The following is a 16,017-nucleotide window of genomic DNA, read 5'->3' on the forward strand; positions in this document are numbered from 1 at the left end:
AAACACAAGTTTAATGAAGTCGATTTAAAAGTGAGAACAAATATCTCATACAAGAAAAGAGGATGAATTCTATCATTAGTGCACGAACTACAAAGCCTCTGATTCCCAAGAAGGATATGTAAGTAGGATAATCACAAATGAACCCTCGAGGGTTAAGGCTTAGGTCCAAGAATGACCCTAACATTGGAAGCTTATCACTTTCTAGTGTAAACATATAAATGGTGGCATAGAGTCCTCCCCACAATTGTAGTTAGAAAAGATAAAATTTAACACTTCAAAATTATATGAAATATGCTTGGTCAATTGAGAAAGTACTTGATGCGAATTTAAAAAAATAATAGTAACTCAAGGTCAATTATTACATAAAGAAAAGACATTGCATACTAGAGATTGATCATGAATCCTAATTCAGCAAAAATCAACTTCAAGTTTTAATAAGCAACGCACTAAAGTAAGTCAGTTTTCAAACCAAAAAAGGAGGCCACATATACAACAAATTTATCAACCCACATTCCCCCCTCGCATCAGCTTATTGTTGAGGCTATCGAACGGCTCATTGTTGACGTGTAGTTGTTTAGAAGAGGTTTCAAGCAATGGGTTACCTCTCATCCATCTAGTATTCTCTTGCTATTATGAGTTCATACGAAGATCAATTCCGAGAGGATTAAATGCTTTGGTGACTAAAGTAAAAGTTATCTTTAGTGCAGCAAATATTTATTTTCTTTATTTTATCTCAATCCAAATTACCACACCCATCCAAAAGATATTCTAGTCTCACAAAGTTAGGTTTTGTCATCAGTATCTTTGCCTTGAGGACGAAGTTGTGCTTGCATATTCCATTAATGAGGGTACTTATAATGATATACTTGAGCCAAATCTTAATAACTAAAGTGATATCATCAACCAGGCATTTTCAAATGATGCTTGCACTAAAGATTGTTTCCTTGACATAATGCACATGAGCAAATGTGTGGACCCAAGACTTCAAATTTTTAACAGTCATGCTTGAATGATCATGCCCAACATTCCCATTGAGATCCATGATAACATTTCTCAATACAGCTCTGTCTCAAAATACCCCACTCCAACTGCACCCCACTTTCCCATCTCTATTTTATAGGGAGCCAATGCAATCATTCTAGAAGGTTTGTTTCTTAAGAATTTAGATTGTGCAAATTTATAAACCATTTATGTTGAACACTTTCTTCATGTTAGCAATGTGTTTTAAAAATTGAGAAAGCAAACGTTTCCTTCGATTGAGCAAATGCATAAGCTTGGCTATTAGACTCAATTGAACATATGCTAACCTTTGGGAAGAGGTATAGACCACAAGTGAGCATCCTTTAGCTTGGTCTCTGACGTTATTTTAAAGTGTTGCTTACTTCAAACTTTGTTGATATTACATGTGATACTATCTTGACCATATTACAAATATTCAAGCTGACAACCATAGATCTACTAAACATTTAAATTGTTAGTAACCAATCCACATTTGCATTAAAATAATTGACTAGTCTCTCTTAGCGGGCTCTCACATCGATGTTAGTAATGTCACATCTTCAACCTCGTCTAATAAAATGCGTTGCCACAGCATCCATATATTTTGGCCGTTCCTTGTCATGCAAACCAAAACTGTTCAATGTTGGCTTAAAGCTAAACATCTCCAATTGACATCCTCCAAGAGGCTAATACAGGCCACATGTTACAATAAGCTCCACATTCGATAATAATTTAAGGTCCTTAAACTCCTTTTTCAAGATCTATGAGCTTTGCAATTTCATGTCTTTTTTTCTCTCCACATGCTCCTTATGTTGGGTTGAAATGAAGCTCTGGTCTTGGACTCCAGTACAGAACTGATGTATGCATCCATTACCTATAAGCATTTAAAATGTCTTAGAATCATATAAGCGTCCCTTCCCTTTGTTTCTCCCTGTTTTCCACACATCTACCCACAGCAAATTGAAACTAGGTACTTCCATGCAGAGAAGCTCCTAGATAAGAGACTGAATGATAAGGTAATTTAGAAAATAAATCTCAATCCCACTCCATGTTAGGTCGAAAGAATGTGAGTACATAGCACATAATGGTATGATCACATAATGCATAAACTATAATCAATGTGTCAAAGAAGGAGCTGTTTGGCATTGACTCACTATGGTTACAACAGAACGGTAGTTTCTGTTTAACTGCAACTTTGGAATTTGATATCACCCAAATGCTTAACAAGATGTTCCCTTTAATTGGGAGCAACACCCAACGACTGAGATGATTATCAATCAATAAATGAACACGAGATTTCTCTCTCGCCAGCCCTTGTAGTTTATGGTCATAAAAAGATATGAAATTGGCATTTTGTAATCAATTAGGAAGGTAATGAATTGGCCAATTGTGGTTGAGGTCCAACAAAAGGTTCTAGTTAAAGCCACAGGCTTGCTTTGTTGGGGTACGTTAGGCTTCCACCATTATTAAGGACATTCTTGCATATAATTTCCCAATTATATATCTAAAACCTCGTAGCACTGGGCATGGCAGATTGTTTAATAATAATGGCTAAACACATGCTAAATGTTACCACGTAGAACAAAGTAAATCTTTTACACAATCCACTTGCTATACTAAAACGAGAGTTTGCAAATCTTGGGGCTAGTGGTCCACCATTATTTTCAAGACAATATTATGAACATTATTATAAATGAAAAAGGCACTTGCATCTGGTCTACTTGCCTTCGGGAATCGGTACCAGATGAATGAAAATCAGTTGACGTGTTATTTATCTGAACTGGCTAAGTTCTTGAACAGCCAAAAGATCAGCCTTGCCTTTATTCTAAAACTCCTAAAAAGAGCCTTGACCTTGACATACAGACTTCATATGACAAAAAGAATGACTAGTATTTTGAAAACAACCAGATTCCAGTCACATATTATCTCACAGCAGGAGGATCTCACTAGATATGCTTACTGTTATACAGTCTAACTTAAAACCTGGGATTGGGATCTCATTCTTCATGGTAAGGTTGAAGGTTTCAAAAGAACAAATATATAATCACTTTGAATATACATAAAATTGTAAGATAAATTTTTTGTCCACCATTGTATGGCAGCTTTAATTAGGAATGGCTATAAGTTGATTGCTTCAGATATCTTGCAATGATAATCTTTCACATAATCCTGTCAAAACTACTTTCTCCCAGAAATATACTCTTTGGGATAGCAATAATTATCAAACCAACATAAAAAGACAGAATCTTCTGATTGACCACTTATAGAAGCAAAAAATATTCAGTTATGAAGGATATCCAACAAAATGCTAATGAAATGCAAACTTATTCAGAACCTGTAAAAATACAGTCTGGGATGGCACACACCCAAACCAATATAAGATCGAACTATTTGCATTAGTACATGATCACCATTATTGCTCTATTAGTTTGGAAGATCTGACTTCCCTAAGCAAATCTTCCGTATTTGTCGCACATGCTGAAAAGCTTCATGGGCCTGTTAAGTGGGATGCATTCCTTGCAATCAATATCTACTTAGAAACAAAAATCAATTATAATTACAGAAAAAATCTCACCTGTTTCTTGAAATGCTTAGCTAAAACTGGTGATATATCAGATGCTTCTGCACGTTCAAAACACATCTCCCCCAAGCAGAAGTAGAAGTTGGCAAGTTCCAAGGAAGAATTAGGTAACACCTTTTCCAAACAACTCAAAATTCTTCGACATACTCTTACTCCACCTTCTGCATCCCCTACTGCCCGGTGACAATTCATCAATGGGGTCAAGGAATCAAATAGAAGCACGTGTAGATGATGCTGCAATTCAATAAAGAAAACAACATTGTTAATGCTTTGACTCCTCATTACTCCAACAGTATTCAATTTCAGCAGTTATGATAATGTGGCATTAGTTAAGGTGGTCCAATTAATAGGAAATGGTGCAGTACACAATGTCTTGAGTTGGAAGTTGAATGTTCAACAAGGGAAACTGACTTTAATTCATTTGTGCATCATCTTGTACACGATTTTTGTTTATTTAACAAAAATCACATCAGATTTTGAGGAACATAAATTATTTGGTGTACAGAAGTTGCAGTTGTACCACCACTAACATTTAACATTAGTGAAAACTGGCGTAAAATGTTATGTATCAGAAAAAAATTAAAAATAACAAAAAGATTTGCTAAATACATTAAAAGAAAAGAATATTTGTAGTTCTAAGGAACCTAATGTGAAAATGGAATTTTAACAATTATGTTGTGGACATTAGCAGAAGTACGAAGTTTGCTTGCATTTTGGCAGAGTGAATGATTCAAAAAACATTTATCTATTCCAAAAGAAAGTTAATGATAAAAACATTCCCAATTTCAAAGTCCGGCAAAAAAAAGGTTTCTTCAGCAGCTCAATGTTCGCAACCAGATTTTCAATTTCCATTCCAATGAAGTAGTTATTAATCGCATGGAGCATCATATGGAGAGCCTCTAATATTAGCTTACTAATCAGAATTTTCATCCAAATTGACATGGCCTGAGTTTATGATTCAAGGAGGCAAAAGGTTTGAAAGTTCAGGATTTTTGGAAACAATTGATTCAGTTTGGAATGAAAAATATGAAATATAAAAAATATCTAAAATTTTATACAAATAAAAATATTTCTCAGCAAAGATTTACTGAACAACAAAAAATATCATTCACACACACACATTACATAAGTAAAGACATACATGCATAAATACATAGACATATGTACATATACATCCACACAGGCACACATTATATAAGTACAGACATACACGCATAAATACATAGACATACGCACATATACACCCACCCACACACACACACATTACATAAGTACATATATACATGCATAAATAAAGACATACATGCATACACATCCACGCACCCACGTGCAAGAAAATGTGTGCACACACCTACATCTGTATATTCAGTTGGTAATATGTTACTAACACAATTTCAAATATAGACAAATGCCCGGTGATATGTAATCACCATTGCTTCAACCTACTGGCAAATGTTACATAAAAACCCATGCAACTCAAATCTCAAAAAAATAAAAAAAATTGAAGCATCTTTGAATATACAACTAATAATTTAACTACACTCATTTTATCCTCAGTTCAAGAAAACATTCTTTAAACTTTTCCTTGAATGTCAAAACGCATAAATAAGGACTCCCATCCCATAAATAAATTAAAGCTCCCACTGTGGAAAAAGAACAGAAACCCAGAATTTCTGCTTTCATATAAGAAATTTAAACATACTTTCAAGTTTCAACATATGCCCAACATGGCAGAGAAGGGAAATAGGGTTTTAGCCTTTCTTTTCTGTCTATAAATCACATACAGACAAATTTCCTTTCCAAATGAAAATTTAAAGCTTCAATCAAGAAAGGGAAGAGCTACAACACAATTATCTGCATTTTTTATTATAAATTAAATACAAAAATATATAGATGTTGCCTCGTAAGATTGGAGATACAGAAATCAAGTCTATGTCTCAAGATGGACTGTAATGAAAATTTAATCAAAGAAAGCCAATCTATGATGCAGATTCCTCCAAAAGAATCAACCTTCAGCTTCCATCCTACAGTCTACCAAGAGTGGTTTAAATGAGGGATATTGAAGTTGTGTTCTCATTAAAGGAAAGATGTGCTAGCCAAACAATATCTTTAAACATCTCCTTCACATGACATGCCAAGCTAGAAGGTAGAAGTAGACAATCAGTTCCCTCTTCTTCATTCTCCAGGTATAGAACTTGGATTTATCCAAGATCAAACACTACACCAAGTAGACATCATTCAAAACAAGAATGCAATCAATCTGAAATCTGAATGCACACACCATAAATAAAAGGCATATGAATTCGACGCAAATGTTTCCCACGAGCTCTCATGTTTTCCTTTCTCTAAATTCTAATCACAAATTCAAATAAAAATGTGGAGCTAAGAAGAGAAGGGAGAGAACAAGCAATGACCATGAGTCCATCTACTCTTTGCATATTTCCATACAACGAAAAATTAGATTACTCACATGTCCATGTTTGAAGAATTGTTTAATTTCCCAAGGGTGATGACACAATTTTTTACATGTCCACAACTATGCTGTGTATTGGAATGAATTTATGAGTGTTCGAATAGAATGGATAACCATCCCTTTCCTTCAATGCAAAGACCTCCCTTCTCTTACCAAGATTTACAAATATTTTGGTTTTCTGAGAGGACTCAAAGCTTTCCTTCTATTTCAGAATTTTCCATTTCAAGAAAGAGGTGCAACTATCCTCCATGTGTTGACCCCAAGAAAGGATGTTTGGAATGCACCCAAATCTGGAGTCTTTTTTTAAGGGAGAAACTTTCCCAAAATGGGTTTCTTGATTCTACCCCATTTTTCTCACAAGAAACTTCTCTAATGCTTCACCCCCATGTTTGAATTCAAACATTCAGAAACGATATAAATATCATGTTTAGAAGGCCCCCAAATCCGATGTCTTTTCCTTGGTAAGCTACTTTCCCAATATGAGTTCTTGGTTTTATCCCATGTTTTTTACAAGCAACTCCACTAATGCTTTGCCCACACATTTGAATTCAAACATTTAAAAAATAATATAACTATTGTGTGGGAGGGGGTGCTGGTGGGTTGGAAAGTACCAGTGAGGATGAACTGCTTCTGTAGGATAGTATTATTGAACACTTATTGTTGTGGGATTTTCAATACTCAAGTTATTTTTCTGATGACTATTTTTTATGAGTAGTTATTTCTCCAATGATTAATTTCTTGCCAGTCTCACAGCCCATTTCTTGATGTCAATCACCATCCCAAGGGGCATAAGAATGCCTGTCCCAAATGTTGATGGTAGGAATGCAAAATTAAGTTTATCCATGGACAACAAATCATTATCCTCAATCATTCAGAGCAGGAAAGATTAGCATTAATAATTTGACACTTGGAATAATACTATGCATACTACCGATATAAACCACATGCTCAATTCTGAGAATGAGATTAAACACCCTCCTAAATCTTCTGCAACAAAAATGCATCTTTATAGCAAAATATACATCTAGCTTTCTTACAAGACATGGAACAAACTCATAAAATAGCAAAATCCATACACATCATTGATATACAATGGATTACATCCCTCATTCCTTGTTGATCAAAACACATAGTTAAATCTAGAACATCTAAATATGAGAGCCAAACCAAACTCAACCTTCATCAAAAGTCACTTATTAAAACCAATACATGTACATTAGACTCTTAGATATTCAAGGAAATCTTTGAAAAAGCACTAGATGATGCCTGCTTGGTCAATTGATCATAAACATGTCTAAAATTTACACTCGTTAACCTTTCGATTGTAAAGATTACACACATACAGTATTCAACATATGAATAATATTGTAAATACCAAGAAAAGTAATTATCACAAAAATGCATCTTCAAAATCATATCCTTTCAAATGACACTAACATCAGCAATCAGAATGATGTAACTCATTACAAATTGCTAGAAAACGCAAACAAACAAACAAAATGCATCAATAAGACATTTTCTTCTACCAAAGACTATTTTTACAACACAAGATCAGTACCAAAAAAAAAAGTTAGAAAATGAAACATGTTTCATGTTAAATTACACATAAAGCGCATTCCAACATAATATAGCATGACTATTATTAGCAAAAGTTCAAAAAAGAGTCATTTAATCCTTTTTTTAAACAGCTAGAAAATGAAATAAAATATTTCATGTTAAATTACACATAAAGCGCATTCCAACATAATATGGCATGACTATTATTAGCAAAAGTACAAAAAAGAGTCATTTAATCCTTTTTTTAAACAGCTAGAAAATGAAATAAAATATTTCATGTTAAATTACACATCAAGTGCATTCAAAAAATAAATACAGCATGACTGTTCTTAGCAAAAGGACAAAAAATAGTCTGTCAGTCGTTCAATCTTTTTTTCAGTTCTTCTGCTTCTGATCAGCACTCTTGCCTTTAATGACAAAAGAGAACTTCTTTTGAGGATTTGTGCACTGATTTTTAAAATAATCAATTGCGAAATCAGCAGAATTACATGATGACATTAGTATTGTGTCATCTTTTAAAAAATGAATTCCAGCATTTGATTTGACTTTCTTTTATAATGAGTTAGAATTTTATAGCATGAAAGGATGAGCTATTTGATCTTTTCTGGCAGTCTCTACTTGACATCAACGAATCATCTAGATTCTAAATCATAGTGATAGTTTTAAAATTTGAAAATAACTCACCTCACTCACAAGTAATGAAAATTCAAACTTTTTGCAGAGTTTCTGGCAGATACTCACCAAAAACAAGCTGTGTAGCATAAGGAATACTAAATTATTTGAAAAAATATGTTTTTCTTTTTTTTTTTTTTAAGTGCGTTGAGAGGGGCGGGGGGGGCGCAGTGGCAGGGAAGAGGGTCCTGTGGAGTAGAATGCTTTATGCTTTTTCAACAATTTTACTAATTGATTTCTAAGAATTTCAAAAATAATTTGTATTTGATTTAAATTTATTATTATAAATATATATAATTTTCCATGTCTTCCCAAGTATTTTGCTGAGTCCTGAGTTGGTCAAAATTATCATGTTGACACACAAAATCTTCAGATGTTAGCAATCTATATTTTGTCCTACCTTTATAGTGCTTCTAGTTCTGAATACAATTGGAGCATATTCAAGAGAATTCCCAACAAGAAGTGAAACAAGTTGACCCAAGAGCATCTCCACAACCTTGTCTTCATCCACTACAACTTTTGCCTTTAAACAAAAGAAGTGGAGGCTCCTCGTGATGCCATCAACTTCAATGACATCGATCCATTTCCTGATTGGACTGCTCAAGTTGAAGAAGCACATAATGATATTGTGCTCAGTAATGAAGAGCTTGTTGAATTGGAGAGCACAGCAGTAAAGTTGGATACATTGGAGGAAGACAAACATATTGGAGGAAACAGTCGATCCTCATGTTGGTATTGGCTTAACTTCTAGATCAAGGCTTGAAAGTTACACTAGGAGGTGGAAGTAGAGGGTATAGATTGTCTTTGACTATTTATGACATGTCAATCATCAGCAATTAAACTAAGTTGCCAGTCGAAATGGAAACAGGTACAAGTACATGGGTATAGAATGCCGATACAACAATTAATTTTAAGGGGGTGGGTGAGTATATTTGGGTATGTCTGCACAAAATATATACAAAATCATGTATATCTATTAAAAATTAAATATTTAATTATATATTATTTTTGAATTTTGTATTATTCTTAATTTATAATTTAATTATATAATGTTTAATAAACAATTAGTAATATAGCATATAATAGTTTAAATTTTTTAAAATATTTAATAATATTAATTATTAAATTATTTTGATTATAATTTTTTGAAATTATTTCTGATTTCATATAACAATTGAATATTACAATACGACATAATAAGTATAAATTAAATTATTATTATTATTTTTTAAAGCAAAAGGCCGAAGCCAGAAATATTATATATTAGAGTATAAGTTCATAAATACATGTAACCAAAAGGAGGGGAAGACATCAACCATTGATCATAACTGAACATATGACAAGATAATTCTGATAGCTGATCATGGTCAAAATTGAGGGAAAAACAACCTTCACTACTCCAAACTAGACCATACCCAACAAAAGATCATACCACTCCAAGAAAGACTACAACCAGAGGACCCAATACATGATACATTGCAAAATATGAACATGAGAAACCTTGTTTACAAGCCATTAGAAGATTCTTCTGAAGACTAAATCAGCAGGGAAAGGAAATGATGATGGATATCCATGAGGATCCACCAAAGCACAAGTGATCAATTCCCAGATAGCATCAAACTTAGACAGTGAAATTGTGAATAAAGGCTCACCAATAATCGATCTGTTAGACAAAATCCAATCATGGAAGGGAGCAGCTGAAGATGCCATCAAATCATTAATGAAGGACATGAGAATCACCCTATGAGTTGACTCCTCCAGGATTTCACTTTTGATAAAAAATCCGCCAATCAGTGGAGACCCAGCAAAGATGTTGGAAGATGCAAGAGCAGCAGAGACTTCTTCCCACATGTACAGTGAGGGGTGAACAAAAGCACCAATTAGTAGTTTAGTAATGCTCTCAGACCATGTTAAATCCATAATGACTGAGGCAAACCTGGAGACCGCCTCAGTAGGAAGAAGAAATATGTTGCCCAACAACCAACCATCGTCCAAAATTTGCCAAAGAGTCGATTCCACAAGGTTACAGGGTACTGCAAATGCTGAGTGCAGAGAAAAAAGAGGAATAACTCCATATACCAGTGCTACAAAATACTTACCCTGCAGAGAAATTCTGAACGCCAATGTGAAGATCAACTGCACATAAGTGACAAACAAGCCAGCGAAATGGGAAAGAAATAAGACCATCGACACGTGAAATAAATTCAATGGCAAGAAATCTACAATGAGTACACCAGATGTGAGCCAAGCCAGATTGCAGCAAGCCATGTGGCCAATAATCGTGTGACAACATATGTAAAGACATAAGAGCTGAGACAAAGGACAGGCAGAGGCAAGTGAGGTCAGAGAGGGCACGAACTAACGCAGAGGCAAGTGAGGTCAGAGAGGGCACGAACTAACAAGGCACGGAATGTACAGAAGATTCCAACAAGGCTCAACGAAAAATGAAAAGGCGGCAGGCAAATCTAGCTCACAATGCACCACACAAGTGAAGTGACAAATCCAAATAACATCCGCAGCAATGACATCCAACCCCAGTGGGCACTCATAGAATGTGACATTACGGTGACAAGACAACCATATGATAAAAAACAGGGGAGAAAAGGGAAGGATTAACACCAAAAAGCAGAAGCAAGATCGAGCTGCAATTGAAGGCCAAGGTGTCAAACAGCCCCAATGTCCTCCAACATTTTTATCTTAAAGGCATGGTTGGAAGACAGATCTTTTTCTGTGAGAATTTTCTCCCCTTCCAGTAGCTCAGAACCTTGATTAGCCAGAAAATCTGCAATCTTATTATCCTCCCTATAACAATGGTTAATGGAATAATTCTCAACCTGCAACAATAACAATTTGACTTGTTGGATAATATAGTTAATTCTCTAGTTTGGAGCCTCAAACTTTTGAGGGAAGAAATAATATTCATTGAATCTCCTTCTATAACGAGGTTCTTTGAATTAACTTGGATTGCCAGATTGATACCAAATGCAAGAGCCATTGCTTCTGTAACATTATTTGTGCCATCAGGAATTCTAGCCAATCCTGCAATGACAAGAGATCCCATATTATCCCTAACAACACACCCAACACCAAAGACACTTGGATTCCCTTTTGACGCTCCATCAAAGTTCAGTTTGAAGTAGGATTCTTTAGGTGCTTTCCATCTGATTTCTTTTCTATCAACCTTTCTCCCTGAATTATAAATAAGACTCCCTTTAAAAGGAAGTTTCAAATGTGTCCAATCCTTTGAGATGTCATTATCCCAGGAGGTGAATTGAGAATTCAATTTCTAAAACTTAGTAGTGTAGGCCCTGATTGATTCAGAAATTGAAACTTCTATTCTATGAAGGATTTCCTCTATGTTATTAAACTCTTTCCCAAAGATCCTTTTATTCCTCTCCCACCATATGCTCCAAATAAGAATTGCTGGTGCCACCTCCCAAATCTTAGCAACGAAAGAATCATTGCATAAACTTGGCCATGAGTCACAGACTGATTTAACATCAGGTTGTAGAGGAGAAAACCAATGGAGCTTATTAACCATTGCCAACATTTTTGAGCAAAGGCACAATTTAGAAGCAAATGATCCCTAGTCTCAAAAGATTCATTGCACATGATACATATGAATGGTTGAGCTAATCCTAGATGCACCAATTTGTCACTGGTTAGAATGCGACCTTTGATGGGAAGCCATGCAAATGCCCCAGATTTTTGAAGTCCGGCATCAACCAACAAAGAGTATTGAAGTTCTTCATTCTCAGAAATAACCTTATGCCCCTGCTTCACCTAGTAAGAGCCTAAATTACCTGGTAACCATATTAACTCATCTTTTGAGTTTTTATAGCAAATGACCCTTTTTTTAAGCTCTTGAAGAAGACTATATTGTTGTTGAGGAGGAGCTGTAACAGAGGAAATGTCTTTCCATTGAACTTTCACCATACCATTTGCGTGTAAGATCTGAAAGGTTCCCCAAGATGCTTTAAGAGAAACTTTGATATCTTCAAGACCATCTTGCCAATTTAATGGAGGAAAACCGTTCCATGAGTCCTCCCCAAAAAGTGCAGTGTTACCATCATTAATCAGCCAGGATAAATTAGGAAGAAGCAACTTCCCACACTTAATCAAAAAAATTCACATTTGAGATCCAGAAGGAGGATCGAAGCAAGTAAAAATCCTCTCCGGAACATCTGAGTCTAGATATTTAGCCTTGATAATAGAGGCCAAAATAAAGTAATTGTTTGAATGGAGTTTCCAAACAAGCTTAGCTCCCAAAGACAAGTTTCTATGTTCAAACCAAAGAAACGGGACTCGGACTCGGCTCGGACTCGGCAAGGCCAACTCGGACTCGGACTCGGGACTCGGCGTCAGTCTCAGCTCCAGACTCGTCTGGACTCGGGATAGTGAAAAACTCAAGAAATTTAGAGATTTTTAAATATTTAAAACTTGTTTCAGACACCCTTTATTGAATACACCTTAAAGACACAATAACATCATCAAACTCGGCTCATTTGATTACATACACAAGTATACATCAATCACATTAGCATAAACGCAAATTGTAGCTGAAGAAAATAACAAACATAGATATATAAATATTGTCAAATGTATACAATATTACAAAACTCATGGAATAAAAAATCCATGTCATCATATGATCATCATCAAATGTTTCATACAAATACCAAAGGTAAATACAACTACAAGTCTATGGCTCGGAGGAGCCTGCACCCTCCGGCCCCAGCCCCCTGCGAAGGCGTCTAAGGTAGGTCCTGGATGATTCGACTGCCATAGCCGCTCCTCGTGACACCATGCCATGCTCACCAACATCAGGAACATCCGTGTCACTATCTGCCTCTGAATCTCCTGTCTGTGCTCGTGCTCTCCGCTCCTCCTCTGCCATGGTTACAGTCTCAACCTCTATATCTACCTAGTCGATCCAATCAATGTCAGACTTGGAGGTTAAATTTTCTCTACTTCTATCGACGCAATTTCCCCCATATTTTTCGACAGGGGTTTGGGGGCAGCGCCCCCAAGGTGGGGTCAAGGGGCAGCGCCCCTTGCGCGCTCCCTGTCGCGATATAGGGCGAGGTCGAGGGGCAGTGCCCCGCGAGGCCAAAAAAACTTATTACAAGTCTGAATTAGGGTTTCTTTGAGAGTCTTCCTTAGGGCCTGGTTTTGCTCTTGTTGCTAATTGGGTCTTGCTTGGTGAGTGAGTATCATTCTTGAAGGTCCAAGCTAGGTCAAGTTGGTGAGTGATAAAGTCTGGAATGTCATCCTGATCTTCAAATGCCCTGAAATTTGGCTAAGTCTGAAATGTCCTGATCCTGAAATTTGACTAAGTCTGGAAAACTGAAGAATCCTCCAAAAACTAGATTTTGCAATATAACTCCTGGAGGCCCGAAACCACTCTCAAACATCCTGACAGTATATATGGAATATAACTACTTAAATGTTATATTCCATAAAATAATCCTGACGGAGAGACCAAAATGTCAAATTTCGCCCTTCCAAAATAACTTATTACTTTTTAAAAAAACTTTTTAAAATGTTTTTTTTTTTGTCATTTTATTAACCCAGCCAGTAGCCGAGTCTGGGGCTCAGGACTCGGCGAGTCTGGCGATTTTGAGCCAAAATCGCCAACTCGGCGAGTCTGGCGAGTTTACTCTCCAGACTCGGCCGAGTCCGAGTCTGAGTCCGAGCCCCTGGGACTCGTTTGGCCTGACTCGGACTCGGACTCGCCGAGTTTGGGCGATTTCGGGCGAGTCTCGTTTCTCTGGGTTTTTGTCTAGAAAAGGATTTTCCCCATGTATACATTGTGTTATGAATACTTGCTCCCCCACAAGATTTAGGATGACAAACTTTATCCCAAGCCATTAAATGTATCTTATTCTTTGGATCTTTGTTACCTTTCCAAAGGAAATTCTTTATGGTAGACTCTATGTCATTTTAACTTTAATAGGCATTGGAAGAACAGACATAATGTATGGTAGACCAAAAGGAAGCTTTATCATAACCTGAAAACAAAGGGACACCAAAATACTCACATGACAAAGAGTCCTGCTTGTAACCAAGAACACCTGCTAACTTATTAGAAATCTGAGCTGAGCAATTGAGAAAAAATATTTTTGACTTGGAAGCATCGACTCTTTGGCCAAAAACTTGACAATAGGTGTCAAGGGTTTGCTTAATGATGCAAGCTTCATGAGCCGATACTTCCCCAAACAACATTGTGTCATTAGCAAAGAGGGTATGAATCACAACAATCTAAGAATCAGGAATAGAGATCCCTTTCCAATCTCCCTCTTGATGAAGAGCTTTAATCATCCTACTAAGAGCCTCCACCATGATGATAAAGAGGGATGGGGCCAAGGGATCTTCTTGACGAACACCCTAAGAAACTAAAAAGAAACCAGAAGGAGCACCATTGACTATTTCTGAAAATTTCGCTCCCAAAATACAAGAAATTATCCACTTGCTCCACTTCGCTGAAAATTCAAATTTGAGAACCTGGTGCAAAAAGTGCCAACTAACTCTGTCATAAGCCTTTACCATATCAAGCTTAATAAGCATAGCCTCCACCTTTGAAAAAGTAACGGAATGAATGACTTCATGAGCCACCAAAGCCCCCTCGAAAGTCTCCCTACCAGGGACAAAACCACCCCCGCTCTTGCGAAACAATGATGGGAAAAATGTTGATCAATCTTATCGCAATAGCTTTTGTGATGATTTTGTAAATTGTGTTACACAAAGAAATGGGTCTGAAATCAGCAAACGAATTGGGGTTTGGAACCTTAGGAATGAGGGCAATAAGTGTTTGTATTAAACTGTTTCAGGATGTTACCATTTCTGCTCGATTCCTCAACCACTCTCCAAACATTATATGCCAAAAAATCCCAGCATTTCTAGAAAAACAATGTTGTGAACCCATCTGGGCTTGGGGCTTTATCAGGATGCATGGAAAAGACCATTTCTTTAATCTCTCCTTGTGTGAAGGGCTTCATAAGATCAAGATTGTTTTGATCCGAAACCAAACTAGGGATAAGCTGCAATACTTGAAGAGTTTTTGAATGTGTCATCATCCAAGGCAAGTGAAGATCAAAACAAAGAAGAGAAGAAATCAACTGCCTCATTCCGAGTATAAGTTTTGTCACTAAGAACAACCCCTAAGCCATTCTTGATCTGATGGATCATATTTGAGGACCTCCTCATTTTTGCTTAAGCGTGAAAGTACTTTGTATTTCTATCCCCTACTTGCAACCATAATTCCCTGGATCTCGGCCTCCAAAAGACTTCTTCTCTTTTTAACACTTCCTCAAGTTTACCATTTAAATCATTTTGCTGATCATAGGATTGGTCATCAATCTCAAATTGAATGATATGATCATTAAGCATTTTAATTTCCCTTTCAAGATCCCCCTTAGCTGCAAATATATTTTAAACACTGAGGCATTCCACACTTTGATTTGATTTTTGGTCCATTGCAACTTTTTATAGAATTGAAACATCCTGGACCCTTGGAAGAAAGGAGATGTTATCCACCACTTCCGAAGTAAAGAAAGAAAGTTTACATCTCTAAACAATGTGTTCAAATTTACAAGATCTTCTAGCCCTGTGACCCAATGGGACGAATAAAATTTCCATTTGAAGAGCAAAGTGGTCAAACCCAATCAAGGGTAAGATCAGGGATGAACAAAAAATCAGGGATGAACAACAAGTAGGACTTACAAAAAATCTATCT

General features: G+C 36.2%; 1 protein-coding gene across 5 annotated transcripts in view; it reads right to left on the bottom strand.

Moving 5' to 3' along the window:
- Window positions 1–3,034: 3,034 nt before the first annotated feature.
- Window positions 3,035–16,017, bottom strand: part of LOC131041574 (histone-lysine N-methyltransferase ASHR1) — an 85,534-nt gene continuing 72,551 nt past the window's right edge. For all 5 annotated transcript variants that reach the window (XM_057974698.2, XM_057974700.2, XM_057974699.2 and 2 more), the window contains 2 exons: window positions 3,575–3,814; window positions 3,035–3,495 (listed from right to left, as the gene is read on the bottom strand). In XM_057974698.2, the coding sequence (XP_057830681.1) occupies window positions 3,424–3,495; window positions 3,575–3,814 (312 nt within the window). In that variant the 3' untranslated portion in view covers window positions 3,035–3,423. The remainder of the gene's footprint in view (window positions 3,496–3,574; window positions 3,815–16,017) is intronic.

The sequence above is a fragment of the Cryptomeria japonica genome, chromosome 8 (assembly GCF_030272615.1).
Source record: "Cryptomeria japonica chromosome 8, Sugi_1.0, whole genome shotgun sequence".
In the NCBI taxonomy this organism is placed as follows: domain Eukaryota; kingdom Viridiplantae; phylum Streptophyta; class Pinopsida; order Cupressales; family Cupressaceae; genus Cryptomeria; species Cryptomeria japonica.